Here is a 20,809-nt window from a genome sequence, read left to right as displayed (position 1 = left end):
ACGGCTCTTACGCTGCGTCTCCGCTGTGCACATACGGAGACTCGCTGTCACACGCTCTCCCTTTGAAACAGACACCACGAAACCACAAAGACACCCTCAAGTAACTAGAGCGATGAAGAGGACACATCTCCCTGGGCGCTGCAGATTATCACCCACAATCCTCACAGATGACACTGATCTAGACCTTGGCTGAGGGGGGGGTGGACTACCCAATTGCTTGCGCACCAGAGGGACCTGCGTGAGCAGACCGCCATTCGGGTCCAGACGTGGAGGCCGGCACAGCGAGCAGGACAGACATGCACGTGTGCTGCAGCGTGCATGCAGACAGGGACCTGAAAATAGATCGGGTCACCGTCAAATTCGCCACCGCAACACGAGCCAAGGTCACGGCGCCGTCGGCGTCAGCTGTTGTGAGCGGCGCTGGAGGCAGAGGCCCGACTCTGTGCGGACTCTTCACATCCACCTCTGGCCGTGAGGTTACTACGCTCACATCTCATCCACTTCACTGGCAGCAGTATCGCGTCCTGCGTCAATTTCTGTCCCTCTGACGACGGCAACATGAGAAACAACTTAATCATTCAGCGGTTTACATCCGTGACCGTCGGAAATGTCATCAGCGCATCGGTTTATCCCAACGATCCTTTGTGAGAAGTGTTAGAATGTGTATTCATGAGTCATTCCCAAAGGACCGCGGTCTGTGAGGTCACTGTGATATCTGACCTCCAACTTCTAATTAGTTCAACCTTGAGTCAAAGTCAATGTTTGTGCCAGATATGAGATTCCTGCAAAGGGTTTTGAGGTCATGAGAAAGGAATGGACGGACGAGCCCAAAGGTCAGAGCTCTTCTGTCGCCGGGCAGAAGCATGACAACCTCCACTTAACACGTCACCTCTTTTGAATGCATATTTACATGAACTGATGAAGATTGGTGGACCCTCGCATCTAAGAGCTGCATCGGTGCGTCACTGCTGATGAGACCTCTTGTCCACATTTTATGGACAGGCTGCTGGTCCCAGTCTATTCAGCCCCTGGAGTGTGCACCCACTATTTAGCATCAACCAATTCAATAGGACCAATAACCGTCCTTTTCATTTGCCATGAAGGTCGCTTTACAAGAGTGTGTGTGTGTGTGTGTGTGTGTGTGTGTGTGTGTGTGTGTTTATTGCGGATGCAGCTCAGCTCTGTGTTGTAAGAACCAACTGAACTGTCAGATCGACTCTTTTTGCACACGTCAACGCAAAATACAGCATGTATGCACATACACTCACACACACCCCCCCGCACCCTAAAGCAACGACCTGCACCCAAGGCCGGCCTTCTCGGTCACGAGGCCAAAAGTGGGATACAACCGGAGCCAGTGAGGGGGCCGAGGGGCTGGAGAGGGAGGAGAGAACCGACCAAGGAAATAAAGGAAGGAGACAGAAAAGAGGTATTAAGACAGGAGTGACGCAACGAAAAATCATCATCTTTAAGTGCCGACTGAGTGAGTGGAGGAGACAGGAAATAAAACAATCACAGCGAGAAACTCGGCAGAAGCAGACAGACAGACGGGCTGAGTAGGGCGGCCGGCCCTAGTGGACAGACGGACAGGCAGACCTGGCCTCATCTAAACAGCTGCTGTTCTCTCCAACATTGCACCTCTGCTCCACATTCCACAGGCAGCCCGGCTACGACCGGCTACGAGGGACCCGGCTACGAGGGGACCGGGCCGGCTACGAGGGGACCGGGCCGGCTACGAGGGACCCGGGCCGGCTACGAGGGACCCGGGCCGGCTACGAGGGACCCGGGCCGGCTACGAGGGACCCGGGCCGGCTACGAGGGACCCGGCTACAAGGTGACCGAGCCGGGCCGGCTACAAGGTGACCGAGCCGGGCCGGCTACGAGGTGACCGGGCCGGCTACGAGGGACCGGGCTACGAGGGGACCGGGCCGGCTACGAGGTGACCGAGCCAGCTACGAGGGGCCGATTAGATTTACGCATTGAAACACAGCAGATTTCTTGCAACACAAAGAGGTTAGAGGTTAGACCACTAGACTGGATGCATTGCAGACAGACAAGAACCAGCATCCCTACGAATCCACCAGCAATGAGCCTCCAGTGCTCGGCCCGTGCTACAGCTCAGAACAGAAGCAAAAGATTCCAACAACATGAATCGTACGTCCAAACTACGGGATGACCCAACGTTACGGCCGCGCTAGAACAGCCAGCAAGCAGCAGAGAGAAGGCGACCTGGGCCCGCCGAGGACTTCGTCCCATGCCGATGGATTTTAACCAGCAGAAACGCAGACGTTAAAGAAACTCAACTTGCATGGAGTTTTATATTCTGGGTCGTCCGCCTGCCGGCCCCGCCCACTCTGTCCGTCCGCGCCCGACCCCGTTCATAAGTACGTCCCCCCCCCCCCGGAGCTGTAACGCCGCTCATCTCAACAAAGGTTAGCTAAATAATGTCGAAGTGAGTACACACGGTTTCAATTGGATTCTACGCGGTCAAAATTGTGTCTGTGGCTTCTGCCCAGAAGGTCTTACATTCCTTAATGCCCGGATTTAACTGTAGTTAAATAAGAAGCACACTACGGGTGAACCTCTGCGCCATACAAGACACACACATTGTCATTATACCGGCGACAACAGTTCTCCTGCTACTTACGACTGGTTGAGTAGCATCATCGAGAGGCTTCGTGTTATGATGAAACTGGACTATTCTGCTTCCTATGGACCCTGTTTCTTGGTTTCATTTCAAACCTGGAGCTACGGGTTGACTACATCAGAAATTCTCTAAAAAAGAAGAGAGTTACAACTTTTCCGCGCCACCTTGCGAGCCCAAAAACTGTTTTTGAAGAGACATTTGGATGTTGTTTGGTGCGTAAGCGGTGAAACGACACGATTACTACGGCGGGCCGAGTTTAGAGAAGCAGCACGGGAGCCAACCAATGGACTCCTGCAGCCTTATTGTACCTAAAACATCAGTAACGCAGTGTGCACTGGTTCCCACGCTGAGAGGCAGCTAATCGGTCCGCGTCTGACAGGGAAATAAAGTCATTACCGATGATGTCGCCGAAGCCTCCCGACTATCATGACAACACACCCTGTTCAGTGGGGTAGAATGAGTCAATGCTTGTTAAACTGACACCGTTCCTCCATCTAGTGCACCAGTACACAGAATAATGAGCAACCAGCCAATCAAAAACATCACAGCCGTGCCTCTCAAACATCTGGAGGCCTCGCGAGCCTTCAGGGGCCTCCTCAGCTGCTCAACGTGCTGCGACAAGAGTGACGAGTATGAATCATAAACACAAAGAACTGGTGAAGAGGAGTTGAGGGGAGCAGCGTTCCGAGGGCTCCTCGATGACAGGGAGACGTTTGGGTGACTTTAGGTTTTGAAATGTTACCGATTATAGTCGTTTTGAAGGTGGATTCTTTAATACGGGACGAGGCAAAAGTACGCAGCCCAGCACCAATTAGCCGCGGGACCAATTGGGCTGAGCGGGTGGAGTGGGAGCGCACCGTGCCAACATTCACCCTTTCACAACATAGGAACATTGTGAGAAATCGACGGCGCATTGTCTGTGTGTCTGTCTGTGTCTGTGTGAGGAAGACGTACTAATTGCTCATGTGATGTCATCGCAGAGACAGCACACGGTTTATTTCACTGTGCGCAGCGACACGCTCACCAGTGGTGCAACGCGTTACAAGTAGAAAAGCAAAGCCAACGGAGCAGGTTCATTTTGGTCTGACTGAGAGGTCACATGGACCACGGCTGAGGGACACGGTCCTGGGAGGCCGGCTGATGTCCTCTGGGGGACGGAGAGGAAGCGGAGGCCTCCCCTGGCACTTTGTGATGACACGGCACAACTGCCCGTGGGCATTTCTCTGCTCCAAACGTAGACGTCATCCGTTCGACGTACAGAATTCATATGAACTCCTAAAATAAAAAACCATATACAAGCAACGAAGTAAAAAACAAAAATGAACAGGAAAGTTAGTGTTTTTAATACAGCAACACAAGATTTGAGTGTATGATGTATTTATCATACAAACACATCATTTAACCGAGGCAGTATTGGTCCCATATGAGACATATATGGGGGGGGCAACTAATGAATAACCTCACACGAAAGCTTGGCGGCCGTTTTAACGTGACCATTTATTCCAATACTTATTTTACTCCAAAATGGCCTTTTGCATTGTGGGGGAAAGTGTGCCGTTAGCGGAGGTACGGACTTCTCACATGGAGGTGTATTCTTCACGTGGAGGACTTCTCAGCCCGTCCTACACAGCTCAAAGTGAGAGAAAAATAAACCACGGTGGTCGTCAATCATCTGACCTGTAGATGCTTGACGCGGTTAACAGCAGCCTGCATTATAAACCTGAGACGCGGCATCTGAGGAAGAGTGACCGGTCGCTCGAGAATCCTAAAAAGCCGTCCAGGCTTCTGGGTGATCTTCCGTTGGTTTCATGCTCTGGGCAGACCGGCTGCGCGTGACTCGGGTTGAGCGGGGAGACCACCACCGAGGACGTAAACAAGCTGGTGACCTTGCACCTTCCCGACGACACCAGACTGTTGGGACGGCGAGCGCACACAATGCTGTACGGCTGTCCCGCTTCCTCGTATGACATCACGTTGGGACCAGCGAGCGTCCTCGTGGTTCCTTCCTGCTCTCTGGGCCCCGCCGCAAGCACCGGACGGCTGAACAGCTCGAGGATGTCCTGATAGAATCCAGCACAAACTGGATTGTCAAGTCTCATCCTAATATCACTGACCAAGACTCACCTTTAACGCAAACATTTCCCCGAAACGCCTCACATTGGAGTTTGTAAACTATGCCGTTCGGTTAGCACGGGATGACTAAACGGTCCTACACTGTAACATCACCGTAGAATTATGAGAAATTATCAACAGTAATATAGTGTTGTTCCTAAATACAGTTGGATACTGTTAAATAGAGCAAAAGTAGACGTCTGTTTACAGCACACTACCGTTTAAAGTAGCAGTACATTGAAGTATTTTGAATTTTTGTTGAATATGTTTACATTGGTTGTAATGAATCCAATTTCAACTTTAAAAAGTGATTACTGTTAGGAGAGTTTGACACTGCTTTAACTTTAATAAAAGTATATTATTTAAAGGATATCGCTCGTTTGAGTCCTTTTCATGTCAGAAATTCGAAAGGGTTTATTTTGAAATGTAACTTTTAAAATCATTCAATTACAACAGTGCTATACTGTAAATATGCATTCCACAGTACTGTACAATATTTTACAGTAATTAACTGTTAAAGGGCATTTACGGTAGGAACGGTAAAATAACGGTATAATACTGTTATGCTTCCGTGTTTATCATCCACCGTTGCTTGACAAGAAAAAGAGAAAAAACGCACAAGAGGACACCTCCTGCTCGGGCGCCCGCTACATAACTCAGCAACATGACTGTATTTCTGCAGCTGCAAGCGTTGCCAGCCTTGCATACAGCCTGGCTGGTTCCTGGTGCAATGGCCTCTAAGCGGAATCTAAAGCCGTGACACAAACACTTGGAGGTGTGCTTTTATTTATGGCAGGAATAACCTCGCTCTGTGAACTATGAGACTAGCAAAGCCACAAAAATAAGAGAGTGTGTGTGTGTGTGTGTGTGTGTGTGGCATGCTGCCAATGAAAGCCTTGCAGGGTGGAGCACACATCAGCTGCAGCTGAACAGCTGGCCTCTGCAGTCTAAAACTGAGAAAAGGTTAGGCGTCCTCCCCCATGTTTGCCAAATGTGGGTTGGCATGGCCACCGATGTCATTCAGCTGTCCGGCAATCTGGTTCCAAAAACAGGGACGGAGATCGGGACAAAACAAAAAGCAGGAAACTATGGGAGAGATTACGGAATATCAAACACAATTAAACGTTGAATGCTTGCAACTTTTTGCAGCAATCATAGCTACAAAGACAATGAGGGTACAAACAAGGAGGATGTGTTGGTGGCGGTCTGAGCCGGTCACCTGTGGGGGGGTCAGAGTACCGAGTGCCTTGTTCATTTCTCCTGTGGCTGCAGGTCATGTCGAGGTCTCTAGTTCAGCTGAAATAAAGTCACCGCGCAAGAACAGAAAACAAACCCAATACAAATGTTTGTCTTCCTCTGCGGCTCATGTACATTCTGTGGGAGAAGAAAGGGGAAGGTGGAGGCGCGGCGGCACACAGGTGGGCTTCTTCCCTTCTGTAGCCGACGAAGGCAAATCCCTCACAAGTGGAAGAGGTCTTAGATTTCACGAGGCCATCTTGAACCGTTTTTCTGTGTGTAGGATTAAACTGTTTTAAGTACGCGTCTGATCCAACCCGGGGGGGGGGGGGGGGGGGGGTTATTATTATATCGTCAGCTAACCTTTAGCTACTAATCTACAAGATACTGGAAAAAGTGTTTATCGATTGCTTCACCACACAATAGCGACGTATCGCAACGCTAAAAACAGCCGGATTTCATCGGGACTCAAACGCTTCTGCTGAGATACGTTTTTATTATTAATCCAGCGTATATTGCATAGTAACGCAAAAGAATAACGGCTGCATTAAAGCAGCGGAGCAATTGTTCACTTTGATCGGATACTTATTGCAGAATCTGAATTCTAAGACCTCAAAGTGATCTTGACCAACAGCAATAAACATCTATACAAAAACAACAATACTTTTAAATCTCTTTGTTTGGCTCCTTGCCGTAGCAGCGGTTGCCACTTACGGCAACGGGAGGAATCAGTTACCAGCGAGAGGTGAGGAGTAAGGAGCGTGTTTCTCTTCACATGGAAGTCGGTTAAGTAGAAATGATCACGGTTGTGTCAATTTATCGTACAGTAAATCGATGAAGTAAAAAAAGAATCCATACGTTGTACAATAAGTTGCTGCCGAAGTTACATTGACAGCCGTAGTTTTACTCCCCAGAAGAAAAACTACTTTTTCATTTTTGTCCGCTAATAATGCTTTTCCACCCAAAAGTCAAAAGCTTAACATGTGTTTCAACAAACGATGCAGCAAATACGCGCGACGCTTGATTGGCACCTGGTTTAAAGTCAAAGGCAGCCAACAGAAATGGTGACACAACAGATGAGCGACGCTGACAGCAGAGACACCCGAGGACCTCTTCACGTCTCGCTGCTCGACCAGGAGCCACGACACGCCACGGCGGCCATCTTTCATTTGTCGCACAGAGGAATATGCGCATCCAGGTAAAAGGACACGAGTGAAGCACCGTGGTGCACCTGCTTGGGGGGGGGGGGGGGGGGGGGGGGGTGTATGCGTGCACGTGTCGGTACGCCGGGCGGGGCTGCTGTGCGCGGCGAGGAGTGGACAATGGTAGACTTTCTTGGGGGGGGCGGCGTGCCCCCCCCTTGTTCAACGGGAGGGGAAACACTGGAAATCTTGTGTTGGAGTACAAGACATTTGAAAGAAGATCAAAAGGATTTCTATCCGCCACCGGATCAACGATCCAGTAACTCTTGTTACTTTCAGCTGCGTTGCCCTTTAGCTCAATGAAGAACGCACACGGTGTGGAATCGCCAAACTGTTCCTCAGGCAGGAAAGTACCAACAATTCACCAAATTCCAGCCACTTCCGGTGTTTAACTAGCCGGCGTAGCTCCGGTTTTAGCTCCGATAGGTTGTCCAGATGGTGGAGTAAACCAACAGCAACCACAGCCAAACTTAAACACCATGGAACTGATTCGGTTTGTTCGGTTTGCCTGCCACTGCCTTTCTACAACGCGGGCTCAGGAAGGAATAAACACAGGATACAAGATGGCAGCAAACTGCTCCTTTCCGTGTCCGCACGCACTCAGCATCATGAGCGCGTGTGGTTTCAGGGGGGCGATGACTTGCTCCGGGACGGCCTCGGACAGCACGACTCTCAGCGCTTTGAGAGACGTGCAGCTCGCCGCCGGCAGCGAGCCGGCAGCGAGCCGGGCCTCTGCACCAGATAAAAAAAAAAAAAAAAAAGTGAGTTGTTCACATTCCTGCTTCATGCAGAGACCAAACCCCCAATGTCACACACACGCATAGTCCTTTTGCACAAATGATTGAGCTGCTTTTGTGTGTGTGTGTGTGTGTGTTTCCTGACTTTGTCTCAACCAGGGGAGTGGGGAAAGGTGACTAAACCCATGGAAACATTCGGGGTACGTGATCTCTAAGCTGCTGTGCTGGAAACACACCGATCATTGCCTAACGAAGAGACGAAGACATTAGAAACCTTACCTAGAAACCTAGAAACACACACACACACACACACACACACACACACACACACACACACACACACACACACACACACACACACACACACACACACACGAGCATAACACATGGAAACAATCTGGCATGTTATGTGGAGGCAAAGAAACAACAACAAAAAGCAGACGGGGCCCAGTGCTGACCGGCAGACGTCTCCTCGACGTAAGCGGCCGTTGTCACAAGAGCAAGTGGCATCTTAATGAAACCTTTGCTGGATCCGTATCGAACCGGAGTGTCTTAGATGCTCCTCACTGCAGTGCACGTGACGAGACGTGCAGTGCACGTGACGAGACGTGTCTACTGTTTACGGTGTATTTGGTGCAACTTGTGTTGTTGGTGTGATTGGTTTGCAAGGACAGAAGGACAAAGTGTCCCTGTTTCAGTCAGAGAGGAGCGAGCAGGCCGAGGAGCCCCACTACTACTATAAAAGGAATGTGATGGAGGGTGGAGGCCGCTGCACCACCACCACCAGCACCACCACCACCAGCAGCAGCCGATCATCTTACAGCCCAAAGAAGAGCCGGGGAGGCTGAAAGAAAGGACGCAGGCTTGCTCACCCCATTCCAGGAACTCCAGGATGTTCTTCTCCCTCCTGATGGGGGAGTTGTTGCACTCGTCGTAGAGACAGACCAGGACGTCCAGCAGCGTCTCCACGCTGAGACACTGCCCGCTGGAGCGCGCCGGCCCGTCCAGCACCAGCTTCTCCAGCTTCTTCAAGCGCACCTCCCCGGACATGCTTCCTCCGGCGGGTTTTCTACGCGATGCGGAGGACGGCGGTGGAGCTCCTGCTCGGCCTGTAGCTCAAGTTCTCTCCCCTTCAACGTCTCCAGGTGTAAAAGTTTATGTTGAGGACACGCCGGGGGCTAATTGCGCGTCGCCATGGGCCAGCTCATGGTCTCCCCAGATCCAGCAACTAGGACGCGCAGAACTTCCCCATTCTGCAAACAGGAAAACACGTCGCGTCGGTCGCAGGATCGAGAGGAAAATCCCGACGCGGGTTTCTGCTCTTCTCGTTTCGACGCGGCTCAACGGACCCGCCGGAGTTGTTGTGGCGGATATTTGGGATTCTCCATTCTTGCAGTACCCCCCCTCTCCTCCCCACCCCCCCAAAAAATGAAGGGCAGATCTGCAATGCTACAAAGCCCCAGGAATGGCTCGGCTCGGCTCGGCTCGGCTAGCTAGCCGGCGAGCTAACTAGCGTTAGCTAGCGCTACTTTCCCCCGATCCCACCGGCCATCCCGCCCGCCTTTTCCCGCAGGACAAACAGCACAAGCCGGCGGAGAAGCGTCCCGGTCGGCGGCGTCGGTCGTTTTCCGGGCGAGCGCAGAATCTCCCCCTCGTTGTCACAAGTCAGCGCGGGCAGACGCGTCCTTTAAATCCCATCCTCCGCCCGAGCGTCCCGACGTCCCCCTTCTAGCTTCTCCCGGTCCCCGCACGACGTCCGCTCGCGAGTTCCAACGCAGCGAGAACGAGCGCGCCTCCTCCCGCCTGAAGGTTAACGCGGAGCTCGTTCCACGTCACGCGCGGAGCCGCAGTCTGGTCGCGCTTATTCCGAATGCGGGACGCAGCCTGAACTCTCTCGCTCTCTCTCTCTCTCCCTCTCTCTCTCCCCCCCGCCGTCCCTCGCGTCGCCTCCTCGCCGTCTTTGCGCCGAACCAGCTCGCGGCAGCAGAGACTGTCCGCGGGGAGAGACAGCCGAGGAGACAGCGCTCTCTCTCTCTCTCCGCTGCGTCGCGAGGAATTGTGGGAAGAAGGGTCCTGCTATAAATTATGAATGAGTTACAAATGGACGCTCGGCGCGCGACGCTTACTTTGACCCCCCCCTAAAAGCGCGTGCGCGCTGCTTTACTCGGCACATAAGCTCCAAGCCGCAGAGCCTCGCGTCGCGAAACCACCTCGCGTCTGCTTTAACGGAGAATAGCGCACGTTTACGTAAACGTACGACTTTCGCGCACGCGCAGAGTGCTGAATCCTCAAGCGGCCATCTTTGATGGGCCGATCGGTGACGCGCCCTGTTGGTTTAGGGCTGGCGGCGCATCTCTCAGCCTCGTAGCATCTCTGGTTGCTGCTGCAGGCAAAATCCCAGATCATCATCATGGCGCCCGGCGTAGCATCTGCTGTGCGGGGGGGGGGGGGGGGGTCAGTGTTGTGAATGGAAACTGCGGGCTGTCTGTCACTCAGCTGCTGACGTCGGGCGGAGAGGACATGTCTTCTGCAGAAGTGGGACAACAGCGACTGCTGTCCCTTTGAATGCACCCACGCACCGGTGTGGTCTGCATCACCAACGAGTCCTGGTGGCCGTTGCAGTGGGACACATTCACACATTCTCCAGACAACACATGCCCGCCATGTGCGCGGGTATCCACACCAGTCTGGCTCCGCACAGCTGATCTTCTGCCCCTTGGGCCGTGCTCATTGGTCAGAGCAGACACCGAGAGCAAACTCTTTGCACATTAACACACGCGTGTAGCCTGGGGTTTTATTTTCTGCTGACCCTTTGTTCCTGCAGGTCGTCACGCTTCTGCTATGCACAGATTCGTACACGAGGATGAATCCTGCCGGACGCTTTTGAGAGACTACCAGTGACGTTATGAAGCACTGCAGTAAACAGTGACACTGTCAGCCATCAGCCCCAGTGTGTCGCTCTGACCGGCGTCCCATCCTTGTGAGGGCTTATCGCCAATCAAAGTACATCTATTAATGGCTAACGGCCTGCAGCCGGATGGGGGGTGGAAGCCGGGTGTCTGCGCTGCACACAGCACGCCGACTTAAGAGGCTTCTCTCTGCAGGAGAAACGCACAAACACACACAACTGTGGAGAGTGATTCTTTGTAAAATGAACACTATCCTGCTCTGTTGTTATTTAGTTTCATTTTGATATAAATAAATGGGATTTTTCATTCAATTTATCGTTAAGTGTAAGAATGTACATTATGCAAGACATTCAAATAGATTTACATTCACTCTGGAGACACCAGTGCTCACTTTACTGAGAGCAGGCAGACTAATCCACATAAATGTACCGTACTATTGTAGTCATTGGTCTTTTCCACATTCCTGCAGAGGGTTTAAAAATAGAAATGAAAATAGAGAAAAACATAGACCACAATACAAAGTTTCCTTTCTCGGAAATGTTATTTATATTTTGTGAACGCGTTTCTTCACTGACTCAGTTACACAAAGCACACAGTTGTTGAGCTGGACGTTCCCCTCGCGGCCGCTCGCAGAGCGCCCCCTGCCGGGCCGCCAGCCGCCGTGCAGCCGCTCACCGGCGCGTGCGGGCCGGAGGGGGGGGGGGGGTCTCATCTGTTTTACCTTGTGGAAGTCGATGCATTTCTACTATTAGTAGACTGTTTATTTCAGCTTAGAGCGCATACGGGTATTTAACTGATCCTCCTCCAGAAGCTTATTTAAACTTATTCAATTGTGTTTGAATCCGGTTCATGGTGAGTGTCCTGCACACCAACAGTCTCGCCTGTGTCGATTAATTACACGTTAATGAAAATATGAATTGTTGGTCCTATCTAATCACGTCTGATCCCATTTGGGTGGGTCTGCGCGGGGATTAACCCCTCTGTCTCCGGGCTGATTGTCCGCCATCAGCTGCGTGAAAAGGTGATTAGACTGAAGTCCGTCTGCGCGTCGCTGCCGCTGCTCCGGGCCGTCGCGTCCTCCCCTTCAGACGCGCGATGATTATTGGACCGATCCAGACTGCGCGCGTCTCTCGGACCATCTGCAGCTGCGCTGGAGACACAAAATCAAAATATAAAGGGGGGGGGGGGGGGGGGGGGGGTCCGGGGAGCATTAAGGTGCAAAATGCAGCGGGGGCTCGTGTCCCCAAATATTTGATATTGGGATGAAGCGGGCGACGGCGGATCAGGAAGTCGGAAACAACGCAGCCACGTGAATAATGGGGGAATTTGCGCTGACCACCAACACAAGTTCAATATTGACTCTGGCGCAGCCCCGCCCCGTTGCCCGGGAGACGCCGCGCGAGACGCGGGCGTCTGATGTCCAAACATCCAGTCTGAAGACAGCCTGTAATATTTGTCTCAAGCGGCCCCGGGTCTGCAAACAGCGGTCCCGGTGAGCAAAGGGGAGCCGTGTTTCACAAATGGAAGGGAATGAGCTATAAATTGGACCGCTTTTGAATGCAAATGCATGGATGTTAATTAACACCTGAGTTGTTGATTGTAGGAGCTTGTTGGCCTTTGATTGAAAAGAAATGGCACCTGGGAGCATCATATGGAGCTTTGAACTGGGCAACTAGTCTTTGATTGGCATGGGAAGGAAGAAAGACTGAGAAATATCACACAAAGGGCATCTTAATTTCCCAAATTAGGGGTTGTAATGTGATGGGGGGAGAATGACAGGGGGGGGGGCTCCCGTGGGGGGACAGGAACTTCGACTTGGCTGCTGGCTGGACTGGACAATGAGTGCGCTCTGAATTCACATGTCTGCACCAACCATTGTGAGGCCAGGCGGCCCGGTGGAGCGGTTTGGACCTGAGCTAAGGGATTACACTCCATCAAATAACAGCTTTAAAACAAAAAAAAGAACAATGAGAGGAAGCATTGACATTTCTCATGAGTCAGGACTTCACAGGAAAATCACAGATCTCACAGTGTGGCATAATTCATCTAGAAGATACAGGATGGATTTTTTTGCTTATGTTTTAAGACAGGGGAAACGCATTTAGACGATCGACTTAAAATAGCTCTGAAAAACGTCCATCGTGGATGAGGCCGAGGATTATCCGACTCTAGCGACATTGAAACTCTCTGTTGCACGGCGGTGCAGCGGTTACCTCTGCACACACGTCTGCTGGCGTGAAGCGCGCTGCATGCTGTGACGGGCTCCTGCCGTGGGCCCCGTCCGCGTGCCGCAGCTCCGCGGCAGATCATAATTTGTCTCGGCTGCGGCGAGCGGAGGTCTGGCAGTCATCTGTCATCTGCTCTTCCTGTGTGTGTGTGCGCGCCCCTTCAGTCTGTCTGACATCTCCGAGCAAACACGGCCCCCAATACACAACGGCGGGCCGGGCCTTCTGGGCAGCCAGCGAGAGCACCCCTCTTCTAATGTTTGTGTGACAAAAAAGCCAAAGGCAAATCCTCGCAATGGAATCAGATAATCACCAACCTGTGAAGAGCCTGCCCCAATCCACATCCACCACCCCCCCTCCCCCCCCCCCCCCCCCCCCCCCCCCCGGATTAGCTGTCTGTTTGGCTAATAATTTTAATCTGCCGGTGAGGGCCGAGAAAGGGGCGACAGGGCTCGGAATAAACATCTAATCCTCTGGTCCCCCTCCTCCCGTTCGTAGAGCTCTGCGCCAACTTCGTCCTCGTCCCCTTTGTTGTAAACTGGGGCCAGAAGCGAAACCTCCCGGTTCTGTTCTGTTGCCCCGATCCTCAGTCAAACTTTTTTTTGCCAGACAGAACTTGCCCCGGGGCCACCCAGAAAGAGATAAGGCCCCGTGTGACGGACTGCTGCCAGACTGACATTGTCCAGTGGAATGTACACGTCCGAGTGCGAGGTGTGTGTGTGTGGACAAGGGTTCTACTGAAGACAGGGGCCCTTCAGGTTCACGGGGTCAGGAGAGGTCTGTCTGGGACGCATGTGGACCACCGAACACCCTTCAGACCAGAGCGCCGCCGAGACAACGGAGAAACACGACAATTTGTCGAACTGCTTCTAAATTACAAACAGTGTCCCGATCAGACTAAATGTCACGGACACACAGCGGCCTTCGGGCTGAGGACCGTAATAATCCTCTGTGTGGTCACGTACATGTTGCTGGTCCTTGTTTAATGACAATAACACTTTTCCTTTGGGCCAGTGAATGAAGAGCACACACACATCCATGATTGGACCTCTGTAGCGGATTCGGCTTGTAAGGACGCGGTTGAGCAAGCGTAGAAATAAATAAAGAGCCCAAAATAAACGCTGATACGAGTTTCTGATTCCCTACAACGGAGAGGAATCCAATTGACCTCATTTATTTACACTACAAAGAGGTGATTTTTATAGTGGAGTTGCGGTGAAGTTAGACTCCACTGTGGCACTCCAGTCTAATTGTGTCTGTTTGAAGTATGGCCGCTTAGATATCCTGCTCAGGATGGGGCTGTATTGTCGCACCTTTGTTCTGATAAGGGCCCCTGCCCCCATTGACTAAGTGCGAACGACTGGGAGGGCCGCGACGGTATAAGAGGCCGCGGGAGTGTCAGGGGGACACTGTCTGTCCTCGGGTGACTCGTGCTGCTGCGCTGCTGTTTGTCACACGGACGTTTGGACTCATGGATTTCCTCCGCGCTTGTGTCCTCTGCGGCGTCTTCCTCGGCTGCGCCAACGCCTTTACGCACCAGGATATGAAGGACGCGCTGCTGCAGAAACTCGGCTTGGACGAAGTTCCAAAGATCCATAAGCGGGATCTGGAGAATCTGGTCGTTCCGGCGCATATAAAGAACAAGTACGCATCCATGCTGAAGATGCACCAGAGCAGGAGACGCAGATCTCTGCCCAGCCTGGCGGGCATCCTCAGGGGAATCCCCGGCAACGCAGGTAAGGCGCGTTTCCATCTCAGTAATACATGTTCCAACGGAAATAACTGTGACGCAGATCCCGTTATTTCCGTGCGTAATTGTGACACGGCGAGAAGGTTTTACGCACCAAAACGCCCCCCACCAAACGGGGGTGTTGCGCCCCTCGGAGGAGACAGTCGACTCAAACGGTTTCATTGCTCCGTCTCGTAGATATTTCCGGGGAGTTTGTGTATTCTGACACCACTCGGCAACGCATGGTGTTCGAGATGGAGTCGAGGATCCCCGACAACAGCGAGGTGACCATGGCGGAGCTGAAACTCTACCAGCGGGCTTCCCACCACAAGCGCTTCGCGGCGGACAGGAAGAACCACCGGCCCGTCCACAACGCTCGGGTCAGCATCTACTGGGTGGAGGTGATGCCCAACGGATCCAACCGCACATCGCTGGTGGACTCGCGGTAAGGGACCCACCTCCACAGCTCAACACGAGTGACATCTCCACAGTCCCAGCGGCACAGTGATTCAATTCTCCCGTTAACGCGCGCTTATCTCCCGCGTTCACAGGCTGATCCCCGTTCACGAGACCGGCTGGAAGAGCTTTGATGTGACACAGGCGTTGCACTATTGGTCCAAGAGCCAGCAGAAGACACCTATGCACATGGAGGTGTGGATCGAGGGCGAGAGACCCGGCAGCTACGCGGCAGAGGTCGCCAGGAGTGTCCGCTTTACCACCCAGGAGCAGACGGGCAACACCTTGGGGAGGCCCGAGCTCATCCTCTACACACTCAACCTCGAAGAATACGGGTAAGGGCGCGAGCTTTTGATATACAGGACATTGTATCGGCGTGGCAATTGCCCCCCCCCCCCCCTTTTTTTTATTTTACCCGTCACCATTTGCATCGGGCATTGAATTTGCAGCCGTGTTGCGCGCGGGGGCGTCAAGTGAAGCGCCTCATTAAAGAGTCCGGAAAGCACCTGGAGTTAATTTAAGCGTCTCCCCACATGGCAAATGACCACATATGACGAAGTTATTGCTATTAAATGGAGTCACTAGAACGTCTGATTGCGTGGAGGGAAACAGCGTCTGACTTCTCTCCTTCCTTCCTTCCTTCCTTCCTCAGTTCTCGCGGCGACTGCGACGTCCACCAGAGCAAGGACGCGTGCTGCAGGGAGCAGTACTTCATCGACTTCCGCGCGCTCACCTGGACCCAGTACTGGATCATCGAGCCGGCCGGGTACCAGGCCTTCCGCTGCACCGGGGGCTGCAAGCAGCCCAAGCGCAACTACGGCTTCGGGGAGAGGCGGTGCACGCCGTCGGAGAGCGCCCCGTTACCCATCATGTACCTGGTGAAGAAGGGCGACTACACCGAGATAGAAGTGGCCGAGTTCCCCAACATGATCGTGGAGAGGTGCGCGTGCACCATGGACAACGTGTCCATAGTGTGAGGGACTCCTGTGGTCGCAGACTGCAGGTGGAAAAGGAACATGTGTGTTCCTCAGCAATGCGTCTAGTACTTTCTATTTAAATGGACATTTATTGGAGGTTCCTCACACGCGACATGGCATCAAACTCCCGCTCCTCCCACAAGCACTTTTATATATTTTGTACATGTTTTATATCTTTTTTTTTGAAATTCAAATGTGTATGAGTCGTCCTTCTGATTCTGCCTCATACGTTATATTTTTTTCAAGGTGTACATAATATGGATGAGTTTATGTTTGAGAAATAAAATATTTAGTTTCACTCTGTGGTCCTTGTGCCTCCCTGCTGTCCGGGCCTCCATTCTCATTCATGACCACATTCTCATGCAGGCCTCCTTCATTTACACGTGTAGGAACTTTTACAGCACAGCCGATCGTTTGCCTAATGACTTGTAGCATTCGCCGCGCCGCCGCTGTTGACAAGCCGACCCATAATGCTTTGTTTGCGGTGGGAAGGAGCTACACGGCCACATACGGAGGAACGCAAAGCCACGTCGCATTGAGCCCGAGTGTTTACATCCGACTCAGACCGGGCCAAACATTGCTAATCAGGCCCAGTGGCTAATGCGCTGTTTGCTGTCTGCGTGGGGGGTCGTGTCCTTCACTAATATGCTGCTGATGGAGGTAAACGTGCTGCCAGAGGCCAAAGGCCAAAGGCCAAAGGCAAGCAGCTGTCCGTCTGGGAGGGAAGTGGATTCTACTGTTACTCTTTAAACGTGTCCGTCTATCACACATAGTACTACTCTTTAAAACACGTCACATATAACCACGTCACATACTGTATAACCACGTCACATATAAAAAACGGATGTTATCCTGATAGGCCCAGAGCGCCTTCGAAGCCAGCTGTCACGTGATACAGTTTTTATGGATGGAATTGCTCTGGTACCCAGCAGCACCGTCAGGAATCTGGAAGTTCTCTTCGACCAGGATATGACCTTCAACTCGCATATAAAGAAGACTTCAAGGACTGCCTATTTTCATCTACGTAACATATCAAAAATCAGGAACTTCCTGTCTCAAAGTGATGCAGAAAAATGAGTTCATGCGTTTGTCACTTCTAGACTGGACTACTGTAATTCTTTATCAGGCTGCTCTTGTAAATCTCTTAAGCCTCTTAAGCCTCTCCAGCTGATTCAGAATGCTGCAGCACGTGTATTAACAAGAACTAAGAAAAGGGATCATATCACTCCTGTATTAACTTCTCTGCACTGGCTCCCTGTTAAATCAAGAATAGATTTTAAGGTACTTCTCCTCACCTACAAGGCACTTGCTGGTCGTATCTTCAAGAGCTTGTAACACCGTATTGCCCTACAAGGCAACTGCGCTCCATAGATGCTGGGTTACTTGTTGTTCCTATGGTTTTAAAAAGTAGGCTGGGGGCCAGAGGCTTCAGTTATCAAGCTCCTCTTTTGTGGAACCAGGTTCCACTTTCAGTCCGGGGGGCAGATTCGGTCAGCTCTTTTAAAGTAAAACTTAAAACGTTCCTCTTTGATTCTGCCTATAGTTAGGGCTGGCTCAGGTTAGTCCGGACCAGCCCTTAGTTAAGCTGCTATAGGCTTAGAATGCCGGGGGACTTCTTAGGACACACCGAGCTCCTCTCTCACGCTCTCGTTCTACAATAATTCACGTTTTATTAATGCACATCACTAATTTAGCTTCTTTCCGGGAGTTTTTTTTGTGCAGGCCACCATCTGTAGATGGTGGTTCTATCTGACGGTGGTTCTATCTGACGGTGGTTCTATGTGATGGTGGTTCTATGTGATGGTGGTGGTCCCTGCAGTGGTCCTGCTGTGCGTCTGGTTTACTACTCACAGTTACTTGAATCATTTCTGTCATATAGTCTCATGTATTATACATTGTTCATTCTGTCCTCATGACATCATTGTAGTCGTCCATCAGGAGACGGATCCTCCTCTGACGTTCTCACTGAGGTTTCTTCCCTTTTCTCCCTCTTGGAAGTTTTTCATTTTTGGGGAGTGTTTCCTGTGCCGATGGAGGGTTTCGGGACAGAGGATGTTGTATGTGTACAGACTGTAAAGCCCTCTGAGGCAAATTTGTAATTTGCGATTTTGGGCTCTACAAAATAAAATGAATTCAATTGAATATAACCACGTCACATACAACCACGTCACATATAACCACGTCACATACAACCACGTCACATACAACCACGTCACATACAACCACGTCACATACAACCACGTCACATATAACCACGTCACATACAACCAACGTCACATACAACCACGTCACATACAACCACGTCACATACAACCACGTCACATACAACCACGTCACATACAACCACGTCACATACAACCACGTCACATACAACCACGTCACATATAACCACGTCACATACAACCACGTCACATATAACCACGTCACATACAACCACGTCACATATAACCACGTCACATACAACCACGTCACATACAACCACGTCACATACAACCACGTCACATATAACCACGTCACATATAACCACGTCACATACAACCACGTCACATATAACCACGTCACATACAACCACGTCACATACAACCACGTCACATATAACCACGTCACATACAACCACGTCACATATAACCACGTCACATACAACCACGTCACATACAACCACGTCACATATAACCACGTCACATACAACCACGTCACATACAACCACCACCAGATAAAAGCACAAACAAACCGTTGTTATGTAGAAAGTCACACAAGTGATGCTCTCTTGAGGATCTTGCAGAGGAAGGAAGCTTGGAGAAAGATTTGGAGGTATGATTACGGTTGGAGGACTGAGGTCCCGTAATCAAAGACAGATTGATAATATCCAGTAAAGTAACTAAAGTTGTTTAATGGGAATCGGCTCGAGGAGACAGATAGAAGGTTAGAAGATAGAAGCTGTAGAAGTCAGTTCATCCAGGTCAACGGGAGAGATGCACTACAAGTGTGTCTCCAGCCCACTGCTGCCTCCAAGGTTCCTCCTGGTTGGAGGCAGCAGACCATCAGTTGTCTCTCTAATAGTTGGAATCTCATCATGAAGTCGTTACTACTGAGGTCCAAAGGAACACACGACTCGACAGAACTGTGACTCTGCTGAAGAGAAACCTGTTGTTTTAATCTTTCCTATTAACGATGAGTAACAAGCTGATGTTGCTTCACGAGCATCACTTCTTATCTGCTGTCTCGCCAAACTACACCTGGTTTATTCTAGTTTAACACCACAACCTTTCAAGCTTCCGCAGTTTTCTTAAACGTGTCTGAGGGTTTTACAGAGGAGCAAACTTCCTTCTAGCTACGTTCTCCTTTCTGGAGGAACTGTAGCGTCCAGCAGTTGCACTCTGCAAACGCACCACGAGACAAAGCTAAATCCTGCACGTAAAATACGACGACCCCAAAACCCTCAGATCAAGTCAGCTTAAGTATTATGACAGTTTTGCGTCATGTATCTGAGGGAACACGGCTTCTTTAATAATGATAAAATCAGAAGGATCGGTCCAGCGTTCCAGAGCCTGGTGAGTCCACGTCAGCCAGAAACAGCCACGAGGCAAATATGTGACACCAGAAGAGGGGAAAAACACACCACGATGTACTCAAAATACCCCTTGGATGAATGTATTGAAACTAAATACAAAATACCATACATGTATTTTGTATTTAAGATTTAGGAAATACTTTTTTCTGGATTTTCTGTGTTCTCACTATTTGGTAAAGTGGCGCATTCAGCCTCATAACGTTAATTCACACAATATTTTGGTGAACCCACAAAAAGGAAGAACAGGAAATAAGCAGAGCTATAAAGCGTTTAACGCGTCAGTCTACGAATTGGTCTCTGAGGCCTGTGGTCACATCTTTACCGCCATAATCTGTCCATTGGATTCCAGAGACTCAGCCACTCAGTTTATTTGCCTTTAACACTTTTCATTTATTTCTGGTCGTAAACTATTTTTTGAAGTATTTTTAGTATTTTAAATACAAAATTACCCCACTCTAAAGTATTTTGTTACAAAGGCCAAAATACTCAATTAAAATAGGTATTTGAAATACAAGTAATGGAAATACTGAAGAACTTCTCGGTGTACGGTGGACGTTTGTCCATCGGTCCAAGACGGATGTGATCATTTCCAAAATTGAAACCTTAAACTGCGTATGAACCCCGGGTCTTTATTCAGGGGTCAAACTGAACAGCGAGGAGACGCTCGCTGATTTCATCCAGAGTCCATTGTTAATCACGGCCTTTAAATACATCTTTAGCCTGCGAGTTATTACCATAAAATCCTTCCAGTGACGAGTAACAATAGATTCTGACAGCATTTCTTACCACACGGACCATAAACTCACAATGTTCATAAACTCTGTTTAAACACCTGCGATTTGTCCTCTAGGAAGAGTAAAGAGAAGAAGTCCTTGTTTCTTTCTAGAATTAAACAGCGTTCCAGACGGAGGACAAATAATCTTTTCTGATCTTAGAAATGTGATAAAATAAAATTTGGATATTCCCAAAGCAGAAAACTCTTTCACTGTAACAAACCACAAAGTCATC

At 50.5% G+C, this 20,809-nt stretch overlaps 2 protein-coding genes across 13 annotated transcripts in view; one reads left to right on the top strand and one right to left on the bottom strand.

Annotated features, from left to right (window-relative positions):
- cdc42bpab (CDC42 binding protein kinase alpha (DMPK-like) b) overlaps positions 1-10,047 on the bottom strand; it is a 52,601-nt gene extending 42,554 nt beyond the window's left edge. For all 12 annotated transcript variants that reach the window (XM_040161212.2, XM_040161215.2, XM_040161213.2 and 9 more), the window contains exon 1: positions 8,807-10,047. In XM_040161212.2, the coding sequence (XP_040017146.2) occupies positions 8,807-8,984 (178 nt within the window). In that variant the 5' untranslated portion in view covers positions 8,985-10,047. The remainder of the gene's footprint in view (positions 1-8,806) is intronic.
- Positions 10,048-13,492: 3,445 nt separating this feature from the next.
- On the top strand, positions 13,493-16,528 carry lft1 (lefty1). The gene is made up of 4 exons (XM_040159965.2): positions 13,493-14,804; positions 14,996-15,242; positions 15,349-15,588; positions 15,906-16,528. The coding sequence occupies exons 1-4, from the start codon at positions 14,540-14,542 to the stop codon at positions 16,228-16,230; spliced, it is 1,077 nt and encodes a 358-aa protein (XP_040015899.1). The 5' UTR covers positions 13,493-14,539; the 3' UTR covers positions 16,231-16,528.
- The last annotated feature ends 4,281 nt before the right edge of the window (positions 16,529-20,809 follow it).

Source organism: Gasterosteus aculeatus, chromosome 18 (assembly GCF_964276395.1).
Source record: "Gasterosteus aculeatus chromosome 18, fGasAcu3.hap1.1, whole genome shotgun sequence".
Classification (NCBI taxonomy): Eukaryota; Metazoa; Chordata; class Actinopteri; order Perciformes; family Gasterosteidae; genus Gasterosteus; species Gasterosteus aculeatus.
This window is presented reverse-complemented; position numbering and strand designations above follow the sequence as displayed.

Excerpts from the sequence above, each read along its gene's own strand:
- lft1 (XM_040159965.2), top strand. The coding sequence starts at position 14,540 with ATGGATTTCCTCCGCGCTTGTGTCCTCTGCGGCGTCTTCCTCGGCTGC. Across the intron at positions 14,805-14,995 it reads GGGAATCCCCGGCAACGCAG|ATATTTCCGGGGAGTTTGTG; the intron begins GTAAGGCGCGTT and ends TCCGTCTCGTAG. Across the intron at positions 15,589-15,905 it reads CTCAACCTCGAAGAATACGG|TTCTCGCGGCGACTGCGACG; the intron begins GTAAGGGCGCGA and ends TTCCTTCCTCAG.